This window comes from Mesocricetus auratus, unplaced genomic scaffold (genome assembly GCF_017639785.1).
Source record: "Mesocricetus auratus isolate SY011 unplaced genomic scaffold, BCM_Maur_2.0 Super-Scaffold_100004, whole genome shotgun sequence".
Lineage (NCBI taxonomy): Eukaryota > Metazoa > Chordata > Mammalia > Rodentia > Cricetidae > Mesocricetus > Mesocricetus auratus.
The window spans coordinates 73943880-73966724 of NW_024429189.1; the positions used below are offsets into that span (position 1 = coordinate 73943880).

The 22845-nt window shown below is 41.6% G+C and overlaps 1 protein-coding gene across 6 annotated transcripts in view; it reads left to right on the forward strand.

Annotated features, from left to right (window-relative positions):
• The window catches only part of Mpped2 (metallophosphoesterase domain containing 2), a 179915-nt gene that overhangs the window by 88219 nt on the left and 68851 nt on the right, over positions 1-22845 (forward strand). For all 6 annotated transcript variants that reach the window (XM_040745978.1, XM_040745982.1, XM_040745980.1 and 3 more), the window contains one exon: positions 3273-3498. In XM_040745978.1, coding sequence (XP_040601912.1) covers positions 3273-3498 — 226 coding nt within the window. The remainder of the gene's footprint in view (positions 1-3272; positions 3499-22845) is intronic.

Genomic DNA, 22845 nt, shown 5'->3' on the forward strand with positions numbered 1-22845 from the left:
ACAATGAAAAAGTGGAGACTAAGAAGCCAAGAGACCCTATCGCCTCCATGTGGTTGGCCATCCTGGGAGTTGACGAGAAACCCAGAAAAATATGGTGTCTGCTTTGGAGGACAGCAGGTGACAGGAGGGTGTGGTTCTTGAGACTGCAGCAGCTGTGAGGGGAAGTTGGCCTTTATATCATCACTGTCTGCTTTTATTTTCAAAGGACAGACTCTCACTCTGTACCCCAGGGTGACCTGGAACGATGTAGCCCAGGCTGCCATTGAATTAGTGGCAATCTTCCAGACCCAGCCTCCTGAATGCTGGGATTACATGTTTCATTCATTCATTTGTTACCATTGTGACATGGTTGCTATCCCTCTAACTTACCTGTACTGTTACTTATTGAAAAAATGTTCTGAAAAAAATGTTCTGACAGTTACATACATATTTCACTCCATATGTTCATGTTATGTATGAATTTTTGTTACATGTATATGAAAATAGTGCTACAAATCCCACTTACACTAGATTCCCAACTACGCATTTAAAAAATATAGTAAGCTCTTAACATTTTCATTGAAGGTTCCTCTTCATTCCACTTAGAATAATCCTGTCTTTCATTCCCAGGACACACTGTCTAATTCCACTGGGTAGTTCTGCGGATCCCACAGTGCAGGGATTTCTTCCGCATTAAGAAAGTAGAATATGGTCTTGCTTTTTATTCAAGTGGGTCGGCCTAGATGGCCTGATCTGAATAAAATGGATAAAGGCAGGCACCTCTTTGTCTGACAATTTGAAAGTGATGCTATTTGAATACCAAGAAGCTTGAAGCTTGACTGCAGAGCCTTCCAAATTAATCTAGTCTTGTGGGAAAAAAAAAAAGAAAGAAAGAAAATGCCATCAAGTAACAGGAGATTTGTCAGCTGCCCTGCTTACACTTTTCATATAAAACAGAAAGGTTGGCAGATTATAGATGAAAGGTCAGCTCAGCAAAAAAGAAAATCTGTCAGACAATCTCATAACACAGGTAACCCAGGGCGGAACTTGGAAACTGCTATTGGATTCTCTGAGTGAGATGAGTTTGTTGGCAGCGTGTAAATATCATCACTGCTCCTTCGACTGTTCATGTCGGTGACTCCTCTAGCGGAGTCTCTGAAATCTGATTTAGAAGACGCCGAAGATGCTTGCTTTCCCAGTGACGTTTTTACTTCATACAAGTTTCACCTTTTATTTTTTGTTTGTTTTCAACAGTTGAAGCAGGGGTGTGGTGAGAGGAGTACTTCTTTTGCCCCATGCCTTCCTGTGTCCATAGTTCAGAACCAAGTATCTAAAAATGAGGGCGTAGTGAGAATCCAGTGCCTCTTGTGAAAGTCACCACTGAGTGAGTTTCCAGTGAGCCTATCATCACCAACAGAGGAGACAGAGGGCCACAGTGCAGACTGAACCAGTAGCTAAGGCCCACTCAGGCAGGACCTGCCTGGGACAGATGGATGCTCACGAAAGCATTTTTAGCCTGTTCTGACTTGAAAAACTCTGTGGGTGCATTATCTAACCACAGAGCTGTGATAGCAGAGTTGTGGGGCCTCATAATTTCAGTACAGGCAGTATGGGAATTTGAGGCCTTGTTAATCCATCTTTCATCTGTGCTTCAAGTGCAGGGATCAAGCAAAATAGCAGCACCATTCTCACGCGTTTGCAGCACACATCACCCTCCTAATTGCCCAACTTGCATAAGCATGCCTCTGAGCGCGGCCTCCTACTTCTGCTGCACTCTTCTGTAGCCCTGCAAGTAACTGAGGCCAGAGGTGTGTCACATAGCAGTGTGGGTGGGTCATCGGATGTCCCTTGACTCCTGGCCTCTGTAATTTGCTAGCATGGCTTTCACCCTTCCCTCAAGCCTCCCCACTACAGCACATGCCATGCATGTGACTCTATTACCTGTAGAAACTGCAAACCAAGAGCTGAAGAAAAATGGTCACGTTATAAAACGTCACTACTCTCTTAGAAAACACTGTGCTAGCGGCTGCCTGTGCATCTGGCTGCTGGCATGGTGAGGCCTCTACAGTGTAGTCTTTACAGATTACTCTGCCAAAGTCCAAATACCAATGACAGAAGTTACTATTACCAATCCCAGGAAAAAGTCTCTCCCGCTAAGCTTCCTTAATTAAATTATCAACTCTGGCTTGCTGGTAAGGATCAATTCTTACAAGAGCACTCTATTTCCTACTCAGGGTAACCTTAATTCTTCCCAGAATAGCAGGCAACATTAATTTTGCATCAGACCCAGGAGTCAAGGTGGAATTATATGTGCCAGTGACCCGCCCTTTTTTCTACTCCAAAATAAAATAAAATGAGCAATAGCCCTATGGCTAGTTTTGAGGGATGGGTAGAGGCAGAGCAGCAAAAAGGCATTAATCTCAGGATGGGGATGACTGCCTGGTTCTATTTCCCCTTGGAATTTTGGTTCGTATAACATCACAGTGAGTTATTAATATGTATGACCTGTACTTTATTCAAACATTATAAATCTATGCAGAAGTCTGGTGTTTGGGTTTTCCTTTATAGCTTTCATTCTTCTTCCCAGAATTATCTCATTTCGATCGGGAAACTTTTGCATAAAAAGCACACACCAAGAACTCACATTTCCATAGCATAAATATTAAAAGGGGGTTAAGCTTTACAGTTTCCTCTCCCATCCCAATGGGAGGAAAGTTGCCCTTCCAATCACGGGCCCTTAATAATGTTCTGTTTACGCAGAAGCCAAAAGGTAAATGTAAAATTAGACTTGCAGTCTGTCATTGCAGGTTCCTTAGGCTGCACTGTAGAACACCTAGAATATGCCCGCCTTTGTTTGGAGGGTATACTAAAATCTAGCATTTATGCATGCTGTCAAAAAATACTTGTCTTATTTTCTAACTAGACTGAGTCCAAGCCTTCCTTCTCTTTAGGATCATGGTCAATCTTTTTAAAAAAAGAAAAAACAATAACTGGATAATTGCTGTGTGTGGGTTCATCACAGTAGATCTGTAAAATCTAGAGAGAAATGGAGCTGGGAAGCTTGACACTTTCTTAGTGGCTATTTCGCTCCTTATAGCTTCCTAGCTCTGGTATATTGTCATTTTGGTAGCATAAAGAGTAGCCATAAATTTTGATTTACATGGAAATGGAAAGAAATGTATGATCATTTCATTCGGGTGAACCGTCTGCTAATCACAGTCTCGGCTGCTGTATTTTGTGATGGGAAATGAATGTGCTAATTGGTGCTTTTTTTCTTCTTCTTGTTATTACAGGAAACCTGCCATATGAATATAAAATTGTGATTGCTGGGAATCATGAACTGACATTTGATAAGGAATTCATGGCAGACCTCGTTAAACAGGACTACTACCGTTTCCCCTCTGTGTCCAAATTGAAACCAGAGGATTTTGACAATGTCCAGTCCCTCCTGACTAACAGTATTTACTTGCAAGATTCAGAGGTAACCGTGAAGGGATTCAGGATATATGGTGCACCTTGGTAAGTGTTTGCTCCAGCAGGTTGGGAACCAAGAAACCCTGTCTGGGTCTTAGCTGCTTTAAATGGAAATGTCTAGGATGGAAGGGAAGGTTATTGCTTCAACAAAACATGCCATCCGATACTGCCGGAAATCACAGTTATTTTCATCATCAAACAGACTCCTTTAGTTAACAAGAGTAAGAGTGAGGCTTTAGTAGAAACGTATGTAGTTATATAACTGGGGCTTTATGTATGTCTAAGATTTGCGAAAGACCACCCTGTTGCTCTTGACAGATTTAGCTACCCTGAACATTTCATGAGAGTTTTCATCTTTCAATTATACTGGAACTGTCATGAAAGGCCTTGCATATAGATCAGGTTTCTCAAGTTTCTTTTATGCATCAGACTGACCAGATCTATAGAGATAGCTTTTGAAACCCTAGTCTCAAAGACCCCCTTATTCTCCTCCCTTCAGGAAACAAAACAAACAAACAAACAAACAAACAAAAACCCTGTATTTTTAAAGGGTCTACAGATGAGTACTAGGAGTCTCGAATTGTGCTCTGAACACATCCATCAGGCACATGTCCTAGGGCCTAACAGGAGGACGCTGGATCTTGGTTCTTCCAGTTTTCATCTCCAGGTTTTAAAGAAGTTACCTTAGATTTTCTATCTTTAAAATGGTGAAAACAAATAGTATTTTTTATCCAGTCATCAAAAGATTACACAGGTGGCACTATGCAATGGATTTTTAAGAGAGTCTAGTAATTGGCTTGGCATAACATTGACTTTGCCACTGTTTTTGGGTAGACTTGGGGCAAGTCACTCAGCCCAAATCAATGTTCTCATCTCTAAAATGAGAATGTTATACTGGAGTTATCTGTATCAGACAACTCCAGGGTTATTTGTGTGTGTGTGTGTTGAACAGACCAGCTGACTCCCCATCTGGGCTGAAAAGCCCCGTGTCCTTTGCTATAAGCTGAGGATAGGCCTGCTAGAAGGGTGCCAGAGTGAACTCTGATCGCCTCTCCACTCAAAGGTTTGCTTTCTCTCTGAAAAGAAAAATCGCTTTTTTTTCTTACAAATTGGTATTCATGACTGATAGGGAGTGTGGGAAGTGCATTTTTGTTTGCACTTCAACCTGACAATGACTTTGGGTTCCTCACTAACTGCCATAAGCCGGGCACTGTTCTAAGTCCATTGTTATATCAGTTGTCTAATTTCGTCTTCAGTCTGCCTGTAGACTTTAGGTACCACTGCGATTCTTATTTGGCAAATAAGCAAACTGAGGCACAGCAGGTCAAATGACTGCTTAAGAAACAACAGAGTAGTAGCCCTACTACTCTGCAAGTCTGACTGTAGGGAATATAGTGTGGCCATGGGGCTGAGCAGCGCTGGATGGTAGTGCTGGTGGTGACATGATAATTAGTGGTTATAATATGCAGGTCCTGCTTAAATTCGGCTCTATTAAAATCCATCCATTTATTTATATGCATGAGAAGATGGCCGAGGGTAATAGGATAAATAGCAGACGTGAGTCCTGTTCAGCTGTGATCTGAACAATGGTCTCGGGGTGAAGCTGGGTGTTGACATCACAGGTTGTGGATCTGGGGCAGGATGTAAGCACTTTTCACTTCCCAGTGCAGTTCTTAATGCAGTCTACTAGTTGAAGAATGACCTCTGATTGTCAGAGAAACTCGACGTATTGACTAAAATCATTTCTCCAAACTCGCCTGGTGTGTTTGAACGATCTTCAGACGGCACAGGACACTGGGCTGTTCATGAACAATCAGTGCTTTCAAAGACCCCAGATTGCTAATTACTGAAACAATGACATGGAAATTTTAAAAAGAAAAAAAAGCATCCTCCATGGTTTAAGCTGATCCAAATCTGTAGGATAGAACTTAACTAAACAAAACTACAGCTGCGATGAATGAGGGGATGATTAGGACCCCACAGCAGACACTGAAGTATCCCAAGACGTGAAAACAACTGGTGACTGCATACCCAGCGAGATGGGTATGACCCAGGCTGGGTGGTTGCTTCATGTGAGGACAACGTTTATATCAGAACTAGGTTACTATCACTTAAGATATTTTTAGTCATTAAAAAAAGTTAATTCCACGTAAGAGAAGGTAGTTGAAGCCAGAAACTAGGCAGCAGCATTGATTTGTCTTGAAATGTTGTCCTGAGGGAGTGGTCCATGTATGAGATCTCCAAAAATCTTGACCCCTTGTTTCTGCTAACCATTTCTTTATAAAAAAGGGAATCTGTAAATGGGATTTGTCCTGTCCAGTGAAATGATTGGTACTTTGGGTTTTTTTAAAACCAAGAATGCAGACAGTGAAGAGGAGGTTTCATTTCACTCTGTCCTGAAACGCCAGTTGTTTGAATATCACTGTGAAGGTGTTCTGTTTAAGGGGATATTCATCCTGAACACTGACTTGGGGGTTTCTGCCTGAGCATGTCCGTACAGGAAGGACCGTGTTTCCTATTTCTACCACATACTTCCAGAGACCTTGGACGAGTTCTTTACATCTTTGCTTTGTTTGATTTTTCTAACATCCCCATGCCTCCATTTTCTCATCTGTAAGACGAGCATCACTTCTCTCACATGGCTGTTTCCAACATAAACCTAATGTATCCACAGTGCAGTGAAGTCTGCAAGCCTCAAGTCAGCTGTCACCATGAGCGGTGGGGTAACTGATGCTTCCTGACCTCTTTACAAGCGTCTCTGCAGCAGGAGTCAGATGCCTGTGCTCTGACCCGGGCTCAGTCTCTACTGCTTGGGTCATGTGAAACAGAAGGAATGATGTTCACTCCTCCTTCACACTTCAACTACGTAATTGTTCACCAAACCTAGAGTCTTCAAAGATAGTACATTTTGGTAGACATGGTTATTTTAGTGGCTTACATAATTCTTAACCCCTTTTACTATTACAAATTTGGATAGAAGCAAAATTTGAGTGAAATTACATCACAGCTAGTACTTCTCTCTTTTTAGGAGTTAAGATTTTATCATTATTATTGTATCCCTGAGATTTCCCTGCAAGCAAATGTCTCCTCAACAGCCCATAGATATTCCAAAATAATAGAAGCTAGTTGATTAGAGGAAATGTTAAATTCTGAATTGATGATACTGGTAATGGCTTTCACTCAAAAGCAAAAATCTAAACAAGATTCTTTACCCTCGGAATTTCCATCCTGCCCTTCATGGGTTTCTCAAAAGTGGTTTGCCATCCGGCCAAAAATTGTTCTACCTCTTGAATTTTAAACATATAACATTGGAGCGTAGCTGATCTTTAGGAGACATGCTAATCTACACAAGGTTCCGGACTTGCTTGCCCTATCAGCTCCCCCATAAGATAAAATAAAATAAAGATTGTTATGCGCTTTAAATTCAGAAAAAGAATACTCATCTGCCTTCGTGGTATGTTTATAAACTGTGTCACAGCTGAAAGCTTCCTAAAGACTAGCGAGAATACTGCTGTTTCCTGATTTATAACTTCATAGGAATTTATATGCCATAAATAGCTGGCAATGCATTCCTGAACGTTTGCAACTGTAATGTGCCATGCTGTTTACTGCATCTCCAATGAAGACAATGTCAATGAGATTCTATGGTTCTAGGAAAATTTCGTGTCCCAAACAGCTGAAGTTGTAAATGGGATGCCAATCTTGAAGGAGAGAGGCTCCTTGGAAGGGTGGCAAGTGTGGATGAGTTTTGCTGGGAGCTTCTTGGCCTGGGGGAACTTGGCAGGAACTGTTTTCTGTGTTCTGTCTACATTCCTTCACTGCCTCCTTCCGTGAGTCTAAAGAAAAGCAATTAGGCATTCTCATTAGATACTTTGCATACAGATTTTCTTAACTTCTGCCATCTTTTCCTCTTGCCCCCTTTGGGAGACAGAAGTGGGGCTTGTGTTATCTGACAGATTCCAGCTTTGAAAGCTCACAGGCGTCTCTTGCCCAGTGTTCATGCTCGGCCCCCAAGACAACCCTCCATTTCCTCTTTCTAGCTACCCTCTGCAGCATCTTTATCAAAGGCAAATAGTCAGAGGAGAAAAAAATCTAATCTGTCAAATATTAGCCACTGTGGTAACTAATTGCTTATCTGTTCATACCAAAGGGGAAGCGGGATTTTTGAAGTCATCTTCATGTTTTTGGTAACCAGCCTTTGAATGCAAGTGGGCTTCAATTTAACTCACACACGAGACAATCTGCGAAAACCAACTGGGTCTTATTTTTCTGATCTCAGCTGCTCTTTTGATAGCAAGATCCTGCCTCAAAGAAGAAACAAACCCACACTTACTAAGGCATCAGCAAGTCCTGCTGCAAAAAGTAGACAGACCCTGGCCCGAGACCCTGGTCCTAGTACGTGCACTCAGACTAGAGCGGCTGTCCTGGTCCATGCTAGCCTGTATCTTGCTCTTCTTGCACAGAACTAGTCTCTGCTGGCATTTAATGAACATAAGTGGGCCTTTCCTTTGTCAAGGAATTTGATCTCTTGGCTGACCAAGGGTCAGTAACAAAGAGTTTGGTTTTTTTTTTAATGTTAGAATGGACACAGGTATGATTTGTCAGATTTAATAATTGTGGAGGAAGTGCCTTAACTTCTACAACAGGAAAATTAAATCAGGCCTGGCCTTGGTAGTTCTACAATGAACAAAAGAGGAAGAAAGAGTTCAATGTCCTTCCTTTTCAAAGGAAGCATAAGTAGGGATGCCCCCTCCCTCCTCTCTTCCCTTCACTTGGCATCATAAACATGTTGGGTTCATCCATTCATTTAGATATAATTTCCTGAACATTTCTCAAAGCCAGAGTTAAGTGTTGACTCCACTCTGTGGCATAGATAATTGCGTCTGCGTACAGATCGCTGCAAGGTTGTTCGTGCTGCCTTGTTCTGATCAGGGCAGCCATGCTTCGTGGTTACCCTGTCAGAAAAGCTTCAGATGTTTTCATTTCCAATTATAAATTCCGTAATGCATCATGTATTTTGCTGACAGTCTTCAAGTTCTTGAAATAGCAAACAAATTAACAGCAGATATTGAGTGAGAGGATTAGAAAAGCAATTGGCAACTCACTATAGAACTGAGATACAGGAATGAGTGGAATGGGCTCATTTATTTTATTTTCACAGTCATACTGTGCCATTAGCTTGGTGAAAGAAGGAAGGAAGGAAGAGAGGAAGGGAGGGAGGGAAGGAGGGAGGGAAGGGGAAATCTCACAACATCTCCATGTTCAGAAGGAAAGTCTATGCTCAGATCAGATTGTAATCACTATTGGTTCTACATACTGTTTGCAGGGATCCCCAGCTTTTATTTAAAAGAGTTCCAAAAGATATTGGCACAAAAAAACGCTCTGTGTGTGTGTGTGTGTGTGTGTGTGTGTGTGTGTGTGTGTGTGGTGTGTTAAACAAATATGCACTCTGTTTTTACACGACTCTGTTTTAAGGCCGAGGCTAACATTTCATTTTGCTTGGCTCCAGGCCCACAGGCACAAACCTATGGCCATTCTGCCCTGGTCTAGAGTTACAAGGCTCTGTTTACATTATTGCCTGTTTCAGAATGCAGTTGACTGCTCTTAAAGCCACACAGGATCAGATTCACTTCTGGTTTTAACAACTGCCTTGTTTGTTTGAAAAGGGGAGAAAGCAAAACCGATTGGCTTTGCTTCCTACCTCCCGTTGATAGCCAGATCAGCATGGTAAACACCGCCTTCAAGGCCGCCAGTTTATACAGAGTTTGTCCTGTTGGATCTAACTCAGACCTTTCTGCCAGCAACTCCAACCAGCCCATCCTCTGCAGCCTTTCCCTGTTGGAAGAGTTACCTGATGTGTGGAGGGTGCTAGCACTCCATTAGGCTTCGAATCCACTATGGTCACCATTTAAATCTTTGCTTGCACATGGCTGAGCCAGAAGCTCAGCAAACAGCATGGGTAGACTCACACTTGGAAGGTGATATTTCACTCAGAGCTTGTACAAATGATGTCTCATTTGGGTCACCTAGCAATTCTCAAGCTCACATCATTACTCATAAGAGTTAATAAGACTCCAGATTTTCAAGCGCTGATATGTCAGGTGTTGTGCAGTCTAGTTGCTTTTGGACAGAGTCCAAGTTAGGGCAACAGGTGACCTGCCCAAAGTCCCAGAGCCAGTGTGAGAAATAGGACCTGGATCCAGAATTCCTTTGCCAAGCTCTTTAAATTGGGATTAGTTCAACAAAGACATCCATCTACTCCTCAGGCTGAATTAACTCAGGCAGTGACCACTCCATTTCCATTTCATTGCAAAAAGGCTGCCCATTAATCGAGGCCACATGACTCTCCAGGGGCTCTCACGTGACTCAGTGTGCTTGTGGAGAGCAGCAATAGGAGCGGTGAGAAGTGGGGCATGATCCGATGTCTTCTGCGTAGTGTGCTTCAGAGACAGAAAGAAAATCATGTTCGTCTTCCGGTCTTTCTCCATTGCTCCACACACACTGCAGATCAGGGGCCAAAAGTCCATCCCATGTAGCATCCCCTGTCCCCGTCTTGAGCATCTGTAACAAGAGCGGATGGTCATGTGCCTCCTGCTGGCTTGGTAGCAGTGCACTCCAGTGGAAACCAAGTTGACACAGGCTACTGGAAATACCTGAACCATCTCACTGAGGTTTGGCTGAGCTACTGGACAGCTGAGTGTTCTTCTATCCCTCGTGCTGTATTCACAGGCTCCTCTTTCTAATCCAGAGTGCCTGTTGGTAGATGGAGGGGGATTCTAATGTGGCTTAAAGTTCCCCAAATATAACAATAACTGTTGTGCCCAAATTCTGAACCCCAAGATCACCGAGAGACCCATTCTGATGCAAAAGTAAAGAGTCTTTTATTATTAAAGTGTTACCTGCATTGACTCGGACCCTCTGTCCTTTGCACACGGCAGGTCGGGACAAGAAGGACCCAGGGGAACCTAGAGGTGGGGATTTATTGTGCAGTGTAAGGGGAGTGTCTAGGGGTATGCAACAGTCTCAGGACTGGTGCGCTTCTGGGCTTGGGTGACCTGTCCTGTGTTGATTGGTCAGCTGATTGTTATGGCCTATAGACTCTCCCAGGGTGGTTACTAAGCACGCCAGCTAACTTCTGATTGATTCCTTGCTGCATGGAGGGTATCTTGTAAGGTCAGAAGGCCAAAAACTAAACACATGTGTTGAGTCAGGGGCCTTTGTCTTGCTAGGTCTTTTCTTCATTCTGTCATGACTGCTAAAGCAGGGGGCTGGGTGAGGGTCTGGTCCCTTCAATAACCAATCAGCTTTGCTCTCCGTGTTTACTCTAGGCTATCTCAGTCCAGACCTTCTGAAGCTCAGTCCAAATCTAATGAATAAATGAATGAGTGAACAAACAGTACGATGGTATCAGAGATATGAACTGAAGGTCTACACAGATGGGATAGCAGTTATAACCAACAATATTTCCAATGCATAGCCAGACAGGATTGTGAATGTATGGATTGGAAGACCAAGATGGAAGAGCAAAGTGGAACCAAACAGAGCTCTTTAGCCTGCAAGAAAAGATCTAGATCCTTCCTGGGCCTTGGGGATGGTGGAGAGCACAGCATGTCCCTAGGTGAGCATGGTTTCATAAAAGCAAGGGAAGGGAAAGGATGAACTTGACTTAGGCCCTAAGGATTTTCACAGAAAGGCATTTTTGTGAGTCTTGTTATTCTTCCCTCTGATGCCTCATCCCATGCTGTGACTAGAGAGAGAACTTGCTAGTACCCTTGGAAGATGTTTCTCCAAGGCTGTGTTCAGGAGGGCAGTGCGAAGATGAGATTATTGGGAATCGAAGAGTGACCTCTGAACCTCCTCTGGAGGAGTCCCGAATTCTGCTTGGTGGGGAATCCCCACTGTCTGGATTCTGTATGTTAGAGCACCAAGATTCCTCACCATTGAGTTTTGATGCATTTGATAGATGCAAGGTTCTTTGTCTGTGCTCTGCACTATAAACGGAGGGTGGATTTTCCTAGTTTGTACTGTTTAGTAAGCCTATTCCGGTCCCATGACCAGCTTAGTCCATCCATATCAGCCTGCCTGCCGCTCTGCATTTTCCCCTGTAGCTCAGATGTGTTCTTAGATCAGTCCAGGTGACTAGACGGACTGCTTTAATGCTTCCGATGGTCCGAGATGAAGGTGACCTTCCTCAGATCTGAGGTTGCCCTCTTGCTCTCCTCCCCTTCAGTGAGTACTGCCTCTGCATAGCATCACCACAGGACTCCCTTCCCTCCTCTTCCAGCAAGTCTGCAAACTGCCAGTTGATTCACAATACAGTCTGAATAATCAAAGCTAGGCTGTATTCTTTGCTTGACAGGAAGAAGCCCTCTGCCCCTCTAGGCAGCTCTGTGAGAGGACTGTCAAAGCATGATGTCACTTATTGTTTCAGGGGTTCGTTTGTAAGCCTGTGGGAAGCTTGGTAGAACCCAGACTCAACTATGTTATATTCAAGGACACATCCGTGCCATTGACGATTTTGTGGGAACCGGGCTAAGCCCTACTTGTTGCTTCTCTCTTCTTTTAAACCATCTATCCCTTGTGCTAACCCTTCTGAAAAAGAATTTCCTAGGAGGATGACATACCCTGAGAACTTTGCTTCCTTTGTCAGATGTGAGCAGGTGGTACCCGGTCTAGGAGATCTAGGAGGGAGGTAGTTCTGTAACCTTGTGCCGACTCTGGCTTTCAAAAGAGGCTGTCCTAGCAATCATGAGTGTCAGTTTCATCAATTTGAGTCATAACTCATCTGTCAAATGGGCATGCAAATAGCTGCAGTGTGTGGAGCATCACCTACATGCACATACTTTGCATTCCATGTGTGTAAGCTTGGTCACATTGCTATAGATGTGCCATCATCACTCCACCTTGGAAATCCAGAAGATTAAACATCAGAGACGTTAAATAACTCACCTAATAACCCTAGCCCCACAAAAGACAGGAAATTCTGAAAATTAGACTCCAATCTATGTGGCCCTAAAGCTTTTTCTTTTTTATAACCAGTTGTGTAGTCTTCATGGAGTTAATAAGAGATTGTGTATGTTAGCCTCCTGGGACTCATTAAATAGTAAACAAAGCATTGTTTTCTTCCCTGAACCATAGGTTTTCAGTTCTCTGATGGCTGGCATTGTTTTTTGTGTGTGGTCATACTAAACTAAAAGGGGCAGAAATGAAGTAAATAGAAAATTTAAGAAAATAGTTACCCCTGTGTAAGTGTGTGTGTGCATGTGTTGTGTGTGTGTGTGTGTGTGTGTGTGTGTGTGTGTGCGTGTGTATGAGAGGGGGGAGAGAGGGAGAGAGAGAGAGTGAGTGTTAGAAAGACAGACAAAGGCAAAGGAAGAGAATTTTAAGAAGTGACTGTCGTCCACTTCCTCTGGCATGACAAGCTGCTTATGATCTGGGTAAGTGGAAGCCATTTAGGAAAGGAACCATGTATATTGCTACATTTGGGTCAAAAGCATGGAAGAGTGAATAGATGACTATTAGATGAAGACAGATGGGACAGTTTTAAGGTAACTGAAATGGAGTATCATTTTCAATGTATGAGTAACACTTAGCAATGCCTTCTCACCCAGGAAGATAAAGGTAATGTTAGATAGTGACTGTAAATTCAATGTGGACTTGTCCATGAGGGCTGTTCCAACTCAAGGCTAGTGGCAGATTTGCAAGCCTCTGGGTTAGCAGAATTTGTGTAAATTCTGCACAAATCAGGGAAGATGGGATGAACGACCTTCATCAACTCAGGACAGGATGCAAGAAGACTGCTCAAATGTTAGAAAGGATCATCTGTTAAAATACAAATACAGTTACTGTGACTAACAATAGTCATTATGCCATTTGCATCAGAAAGACAGACAGGCTATAAAAAGAGACAGTCTCTGATGTATATAAGGGCAGAGTAGAGGAAATGAATCTAAGTTAGGCTCTTCCTAGGTGAGGGAGAAAAAAAACCACCCGAGACAGTGTCTCAAATTAACTGGTTAATTTAGATACTGTAGGCACGATGGGTTCACAAGGTGGACCACAGGAGGAAAAAATAGTGCTAACAGTGTGCCTGCAAAGGGAGAGTCAGGTCCGTATGTATCCACTGAGTTTTCATTCCTTCCCAATTCTGGTTACCCATTTCCTGGATACAGTATGTGCAAAGGATGCATATCCAATAGAAGCAGGCAGCTGCTTCCAGGCTGAAGATCTGCTGACCACCATTTGCCTCCCTGATTTTGAGACTGTTTGTACTCAATTTCTGGACTCTGTCCATCTTATAGCTCACCTACTTCAATACTCTGACTTTTTCTCGCTACCTCTCCCTACCTCCCAGTGCTCCAGGAGTGATGGGACTTAGCTTGGGACACCATGGTTCTAGAAGCAGGATAGCAGAGGACAGGGGGAAATGCTTTTCTTTTCTTAATTAAAATTCAACTCCCAACTTGTTAGCTACAGTTAGGAGTTCTTGAATCCCTGTGTGTGCATGTACCTATGTTTGCACATGTGTGTGCACATGGTCATGTGTATGGTGTTTGTGTGTGTGTGTGTACATGTTTTGCATGTATGAGAGTTCACATGTTGTCCTGGATAGGCATGCATATGGGTACCCACAGCAGAGAGATTAGGTCTCTTCTTTGATCTCTGTTGAAGCGAGGTCTCTTGCTGAAACCGGCACTCACTGAATCACTATTATCAGCTTCCTGAGTGCTGAGAATAGTGAAGCTACCAAATCTCAGCTTTTATGTGAGTTCTGGAGATCCAAACATCAGTCCTCATGCTCACATGGCAAATGCTTTACTCACTGAGTCACAATGCCAGCCCCTGGCCTCTGATTTTATTGAGAGTCAGGAATCAGTAGAAAACCCCTTCTTGTTTTTATCTTTTCAGTACAAAATACAAGATGCTTAACCAAAACCTGATCAGAAGGTGTTGGTGGCAAAAGCAGCTGGGCATGCGCCTTGAGGTTTGTAAGTCCCTTCTTGTTCTTTTTTTCTCTTTGGTGTTATGATTTAAGGGTAAGCAAGTTTGTTGAAACACTTAGGTACATTTATAGATTTTTGTAGCATTTAAAACAGCTGGTACATATGCAGCCTTGGAGAATGAGGGTTGAAGGCTCAGCCAGCAGCGCTGCCTGTAATGAAACAAACTGAGGCTGCAGACTAGATGCTTTTCTTGCTCAGATGCAAGCTTTCTTAAAATGAGATGAAAGAAAAGGTACTCATATTGAGCCAAAAGTAAAAATAAAAACAAAAGGCCCACAAGCATCTATTTCATGTTGAATCTGACCATTACTCATTACACCACAGTTACTAGAGGGGAATTCTGTGTGGTACCCTGCTTGTAGAGCAACTTCAGAGACCACAGAACAGCGAGGGACTCTGTAGTTCCCAGTTCATCTTACAGTCTCGTTGTCTGTGCTGCCTGCTGTTAAAGGGGAAATCTGACGCCAAGTGGACGATGCTTTTCAAGGTTATTAGTTAATAAGAATTGCCTTCTGAGAGTTTGGACTCCTATTGTGAAAAGTCCGAGAGACTCAGGGTCACTTCTTGGGGTGTGTGGAGGTATGGCTAGTCTGCAAAATCCAGACTTACCAGTGTTTGGAAGGCAATTCAGAGACCATTGATACCTATGAGTTTTCACTTTGAATTGGTTTTGTCCTGTTTTCACAATAAACAGAATAATGAAACTATTGATAAAGCAGAATGAAGATCAGCAGGGGATTTCCACTCCCCATGTCTCAATAAAACCAAATACTCTTGAGAATGACATCAGAAAATCTTTGTTTTGTACATGAGTGGGTGGGGGGGGAGAAGAAAATTGTCTAGGATGATGTGCGGTGACTGAGCTTTAGGAAGCTGTTTCCAACACTCATCTGTTCTTTTTTTTCCGTTTGTAGTGGAGGGCTTATGTGAAGGTCAGAGGAAAGCTTAAGGGAATCCACTTTCTCTTTCCTCCCTGTAGGTTCAGGGATGGAACTCAGATCCTCAGTGGCGGGCCCTTAACCTGCTCAGCCATCTCACCAGCCCCAGAGATATTTTGAATAATGTTCTAGAATGTTCTCTATCCAGATGGTGAATGAGAAGCTACTACTACTGCCGCTACTAATATTGATTAATGTCAGGAGCCACCATAAGAACAAACTTGGCTGCTTTTTATAAATGGTATATGCTGGATGTCTCTACATATTTGCTCAGATGATTGCAGTAGTAGCTATTGCTGCTATTGATGCTGTTATTGGCCCCTTAGTATAACTACATACATGTATAATTTGAATTTCTGGAAAGTGTCCTAGTTTTCTGTGTTGACCTGGCCTTATTCTACAGAAATTAACAGCCATGTTTGGTGTAGAAATGTTGCACTTATTTCATTTTATTTTTCACAGTTTTTCAGGGGCAATGCTATGTTTTAAACATGTGAAGACTTATCTAGGGTTTGATTGCAGAAACTAACATTCTCTGAATAATGAGGAAAAATAGAAAATCACTGAGGATAGAGATCATAAAATAAACTAGGCATCTGGGTGCTCAATGACTGTTTCTCCAGTGTTAACAGTTAACAAATCCCAGTAAAACAACCCACAGACTTAGGTTGAATGTTGCTGGACATTGAGGAACCAGCCATTTATTAGGGAGCTATGTTAAGTCTGGTTTCTTTTAATTAGCGATGAGTATTTTTAAAGTCACATGCCTACTCAAATGATGGATTCTATATAGCACCATATAAACAACATGTATCAGCAGAGAAGTCAAAAGCAGAAAGGGGCTTTCCTTACAGGGCAGCAGGGGTTTGTCATGAATGGCTCCTTTTCCTAGGATTTTGGATGTTCTTATAGGGTAAAAAAAAATGGTCCTATTCTGTGGATGTAAGATGTGCATCTCTGGGTAATTTGGAGATGAATTGTGTTATTGTGACATTTGCTCTGCTTGCTTATATAGTCTGGGGGCATTTGCTGGCCTGTGCTTGGGCCTACACTTCACAAATCACCTGTGTGACAGGTCAGTAGAAAGGATGGGGGAGTTGGAAGTGTTTGTGTTAATCAACAAGTGCTGGGTTTTGCCCTGCTGAAATGGAAGCCTTCCCCCTAAAGCACCCAGAGCTATGCATCATACTGCTGCAAAATTGTGTTTCCCTTTTAAATCAGAGTCTCTCGAAGGCAGGACGTAGGTGATTCTCAAGCTGACTAATAAAAGCCAGACGTCTTTGGGGGCTTGCCTTTCAATTCATTCCTAAATGTGATACCCTGGGAAGGGGGACCCTGGGTCTGGCTTTACAGGATGTGACTTCAGTGGAGGAAAGTCTGGTGCCTACCTTCGCTTATTTGTATTCTGGTGCTGTAATGTCCCCTCCTCTCATATGTCTTTGTTCTATTAATCTGTGAAACAGGGCTCAACTTGTGATTAGTCCTTGGAGCTTGTTTCTATTAATCAGTCTGCAAAACAGGTCGACTTGGATGCTTTGTTTAAGAGCTTAACGTGTTCTTCTTGTCAAGCTGTGGTTCAGGCTGCAAGCTTTGCCTTAAACAGAACCAGGCAGTGAGATTTGGTTTTTATATGCTGATTGCATTGTCAGGGGAGAAAACACTGTGTGAAAAGACAAGAGAAAAATACTATTGTAGAACTGCAGGATTAGTTTTAGAAAGGGGACATGTTTGTAGAAGATAGAACTTACATGACCTAACTCTGTTCTGCAATAAACTAAGCTGTAGAGTTGACCAGAACAGAAAATAAGGCGTTGCACTAACAGCCCCAGAAATACTGTGTCAAGCGAGAGTTGCCCGTTAACAATACTTTCTGTGTATTTGAAGTGTGGTTCTCTTTTGATACTTAAAGCAAACACGTCGCCGTTTAGCCACAGCTTCAGGTGACTGTAAGACTCAACACTGTTTGTGAAAATTTTACTTTCTTCCTTTCACCCCTCCCTTGTTTCACACGATGCTGCCACAGCTTAAAATTATTTTACCTGCTACACAGGAGAAATTCTATCTCTCAATTTTCTTCATTATCAAGGGACAAGGACTGACCTACCTGTGGAGATCGAGTGGGTTAACAGAGTGATGGTTATAAATTGCTTCGTAAAATGCTCATTATCCCTGTTGTAAAAATTCGCCTATCTTGGATGTGCACAGGCTGCCACTGCTGGGAAAGAATTCTGATGTGCAGTGTTTCCCAGTGTCAGCCGTGCTCTGGGAAAAAGACTTTTCCAGTAAAAATCTTTAGTATATTTAGCATTCATTACTTTGAAATGACTGCCCCCCACCATCAAGTGTATGCAAGAAGTAGATTCTGATTCTCAAATTAAATTTGTCATCAGTGATAAATTTAGTCCTGTAAGATACTTTAATAAGTGCGTCCGTGTGATTTATTGGTTGCGCTAGTTAACATGCTTATATTATGTCTTGTACAGAATTTAGCAGGAGCAATTTCTGACTAGACCCTCCTTGATTAAAATTTAAAAATGAAAGTCTCGGTTTTGTCACGACGGTAATTATTTTAGGGCTAAATTGGAAGGTAAGCACACTGTAGTCCTGTCATCATTTAAAAAATAAAGACAGAAAAGAGGAAGAGAGATGTCAAAATGTGACGGGGAAAGCATTGAAAAGATTCTACCTCTTTATGTTTGGACATCCTGTGTTCCTTTGTGTGTACGCAGACCGTCTAGGCTGTTTTATTGGCTGGGGCTTAAGATGCAACCCTTGCATATATAATCGCTAATGAGTGTCAGGATTCAGCTGCTAATTTGAAAGGCTTTGTGGCTCTTTCACCCCAGACACTAGCAGCTTCATTAGGCACTGCTTTGTCCAGCCTGACCTTTGCTGGCCTGCGGATCTCAGCTAAATACCAACATTGCACCCGCACCCTCCCACTTGAAACAGTCCAGACCAGCTCCTTCAATGCAGCGCTTATCAGAACCTGCTACTGACATAAACTTGGATGCCCTGTAGCTTGCCACATAATTAGGATTACCTTCCCCCAGAGAGGCCCTATTTACTTAAATCCATGGGGGTGTTCGGCTGATTGGAAATTTGAATTTTAGAGCAGTTAACACATTTCTCGATCCTCTTTTTTTTTGAAATGCATTATTATAAAGCATAGCTTTAAAAATGTTTGTTCATGGCAACATATGTGTTCAAACAACACATATTCATGTTGTTTCTTTAGAACCAACAGCCTTTTTCCTAAACAGAAAAGAACAGAAAATTTATTAATGTCATAGATAAGAAAACTAAGAGGGAAAGCTAATAAATAGTATCTCTTTCTTTGCGATTTTGTCTTCTTGAGCTCATCCTCCTCCAAATCAAAGCATGCAGGATGCAGGTGGAAAGAACCTCGTGTTTGTTTTTGTTTGTATAAATAGCCTGAGAAACCAAAGGACTTGACTTGTTATACTTTGGTTTGCTATCACTGCTTATTGTTCAGTTACATTACTTCTGTATTCTTCCCATGTGTCTTGCTTTTGCTTAAACTTTTACCCAAGTAACTGCTGTGAAGCCCTTGTTAGTTGGAAGGGTCTTTGACATTTTGTGTAATTAATCTGAAAAACAAACCAACCAAAAGTGTGGCTAAGCTTTCTGCCCATGGTTTCAGTCTTCTAAGCCAGGTCTTATTTTGCACTTGATCTTAGTCAAAAGGCTGATAAGTGATAAGGTCTTATTTTGAAGGGGTTTGAATTCTCCGTCCCTTTTAGAGAGAATCATAAAGTTAGGGATGAGAAAGAACTCTCTGATGAATCACTTTTTCCAACCCCTTGGCCAGTCTGTTCTCCCTCCCTCTGGCATAGCCCCTAGAGTTCCATGCACTTCCTGTGCGATAGTAAGATTGAGGAGGGTCCTCATCCAGTCCCCTCTGGAACAGGTCCTATAGTCAAGACATGGGGACATACGTGTCAGCATGCTTGGTAGCAATTTCTTCTGCTCTGTGAAAGCCTGTGCATTCTTATGTGCAGTCTCTTTTCTTACCCTCCCTTACTTCTTAAAGTTTTGGGTCTGGGACTCTTTTTTTTTTTTGAGCTGTGAGTCTGTGTTGTAAACAAAGACACAATACACACATGCATAGTTTTATTTCTGTTTTTGCATTCAAAATGACAGCATTGTTGGAGGGTTCCCTTATTATTAGCTGTGTGTCTAAGACTTGCATATGTGCTGATTTTCTGTGAATTTCACCTTTAGATGGGCTTAGTAAATCCTTAGCCATTTTGCTGTTGTGGCGGTGGTGGTGATGGTGGTGGTGGTGTTTGCTGTGGTTGGTTTTCAAGACAGGGTTTCCCTCTCTGTAGCTTTGGAGCCTGTCCTGGAACTCCATCTGTAGACCAGGCTTGCTTCGAATTCACTAAGATTTGCCTGCTTCTGACTTCCGAGTGCTGGGATTAAATAAAGGCATGCCACCACCATTGGGCTCCTTAGCCATTTCTTACAGCCTGTGACTAGTGCTTCTGAGGATTTTTTTTTCGAGACAGGGTTTCTCTGTGGCTTTGGAGGTTGTCCTAGAACTAGCTCTTTTAAACCAGGCTGGTCTCGAACTCACAGAGATCTGCCTGTCTCTGCCTCCCGAATGCTGGGATTAAAGACATGCGCTACCACTGCCCAGCACTTCCAAGGATTTTATTGGTGTTAAGGCTTTGGGGGATTCCAGAGCAAAAGGAAAAGTATGTTTGGTGATGATAAATAGAATTAAAATATCCCAAGGTTTTAGCTAATGACACACTGTCATGGTTGGTTTCTGACTAGCGGTTATCAGTTCAGTGTTATTTGTTCATTTATGAATAAATATAGCAAATACCCATTAACTCATACACTGCCAAAGAGCTAGAATACTTGGTTTTTTGCTTACTTACCTGTTTAACAGATCATGTTTGTGTATGTATGTGCCTGTCTAAGCAACTTACAGTGATCAGTTTTGAAATTTTCAAAAATGATATTGCTGAGTTTTCTTGAAGTTATGCAGGTCTAAACTCCTAGCAGATTAAATCTTCCATAAATAATTGTGGAAAATTCTGGAAAAAAACCCAGAAGATAAATACTTGGGGACGGGGCGGTGGCTATAGTTCAGCAGTGAAGCACTTCCATAGCATGTACAAGACCCTGGACTCTTCTATAATAGCAAAGTAATTATAGTCACAGATAGCTATCTCAAACCTTTGGGGAGCTTGGAGGATGGAGATGTGAACCTTACAGGAAACTGCTGTTATCATGGAACACCCTGTTTTTATAGTCTGGGCCCTGGCGGTAGCCATGGTTAAGTAAAATTGTGATATGGCTAAAATCTCAACAGAATTTCTTCATTTTGGCAAGAGTATCTATTTGGAAGTGCTCAGAGTAACCAGAACCATCAGAAAGCAAGGATGATTCCGATGGTCAAGACAGCAAAAAGAAAGGCTAATAAGAGAACACCAATTCAGAGAATAGCTGTGCTTCTGCTGATCACTGACACATGTGTGTATGGACAAACCGATAGCTCTCTGATTGCAGATTATGAGCTAATAGCTACCTCGGATGTAACAGAGTTGGGAGTTTGGTTCTAAACAAGTTAATTATCTACCAAAACAGAGTAGCAGCAGAACTCCATGAGGGACACTTAAAACATCCACCAGTGTTGGTCCTCAGGGGATACATAAAACATCCACCAGTGATTGTCCACGGGTAATACTTAATGCATCCACCAGTGTTTGACATATGAAAAGTCAAGATAATTCGACTCACTGTGAAGGGAAGCCAGCCTTAAGATGAATCAGAATATCAGACAACATTCCAAGCATATATTATAATTAAACTAAGTAAAAATAAGGGAAATATGTCTGTAGTGAATAAAAGTCCAACAATGTTAGAAGTAAAATAGAAAATTAAAAGCCAACTGGAAACTTTGGAATGGAAAAACAGCAATAGAAAAGATTATTCACAAGATGGGATCCTTAGTCTGTCAAGTAACACAGAAAGGGACAAATGAACCCAAAGATAGCTTAACAGAAATGTGTAATTTGACCAAAAAAAAAATTGAAACAATTAACAGCTTCAAAGAATAAGATGATAACCCAAAGTGAACTACAATAATTTGAGACCAAGAGTGAAAGAATTTAAAAAAATGAATGCTCCACAAGTCGCCTGACTTAATGAAATACATCATTTTATATACAAAGAAGTAAACCTAACTACAAGCAAGAAAAATATGAGAAACTATGTTTAGGCATAATATAGTTGAATTACTTAGCACCTAAGAAAAAGGAAATTATATGATCTGTAAAATGAAAACAAATTACATATAAGAGAAATGATTAAAATGACAGGGACTTTTTAAATAAGAGTTTTAGGTATTCCATGAAATGGCATGGAATTGACTAACTTTAATAGACTATAAAATGCTAAGGATATACAATGCAATCTTTAGAACAACAGTTAAAGAAGAAATTCAAGGGGGTATAGTTAAAAAGCCAATTAATAACTAAAATGGAGTTCTAGAAATTTTGAAACAGTACAAAAAGCTCAAAAAGAGACTACTGAAGTAAGAATAATTATCTTAAGTATATTAGAAAACACATGTTACCTAGAAAACACATTTTAAGTATAAAAAACACTTTAAATATAAAAATGCACTCTAAATGAAATACACAAATGGTTTGATGTAGATGGATGGGATTTCACAGGTTGGTACAAAACTTAGCATGAGAAGACTGCATAGCTTTGTTAATATCAGGCAAAGTAGGCTAAGAAGGAAGAGTGTTACCAAAGGTAGAAAGGGGCATTCGTAATGGAAAAAAGAGTCAGTTCCTCAGAAAGACACAATAATCACAAGCCAGTGTGTGCTTAACCTTGAACCTCAAAAATATACAAAGTAAATAGTTACAGTGTTTAAAGAAAAATAGTCCCACAATCATAATAGGAGATTGTAACATTCTTCTTTATTGAATTGATTTTTAAACTAGACACATCCCTAAAAAAGGAAATAGAGGCTCTGAACAACAGGACTAGCTACCTGAGCCAATCAGTATTTGTGGAAGACTTCACTCCGTGACTACAGAATGTACATTCTTTTCAATGTCTGTGCTGCTTTCCCCATTATAAACCATGCTGGACGATGAAACAAATCCCAGTAAGTCTAAGATTGAAATCATGAAAAATCCTTTCATTGGATATAGTGAATCTTAGTTGTAAATCAGTAGCGATGAGATCTACATACTACCCCACTCCAACACTAGGAAAATAAGTGGCACACAGCTAAATCAAAGGGAAAAATCCTCTAAGTTAGATACTTTTTCAAATTGGACCACAAAAATGCAACACATTACAATATGTGGAATATAGATAAAGCATGGCTTACAAGAGAATTTCTTGATGTTTCCTGCCTGTTTTTAAAAGTTGGCATGTGCTAATGTATAACATAA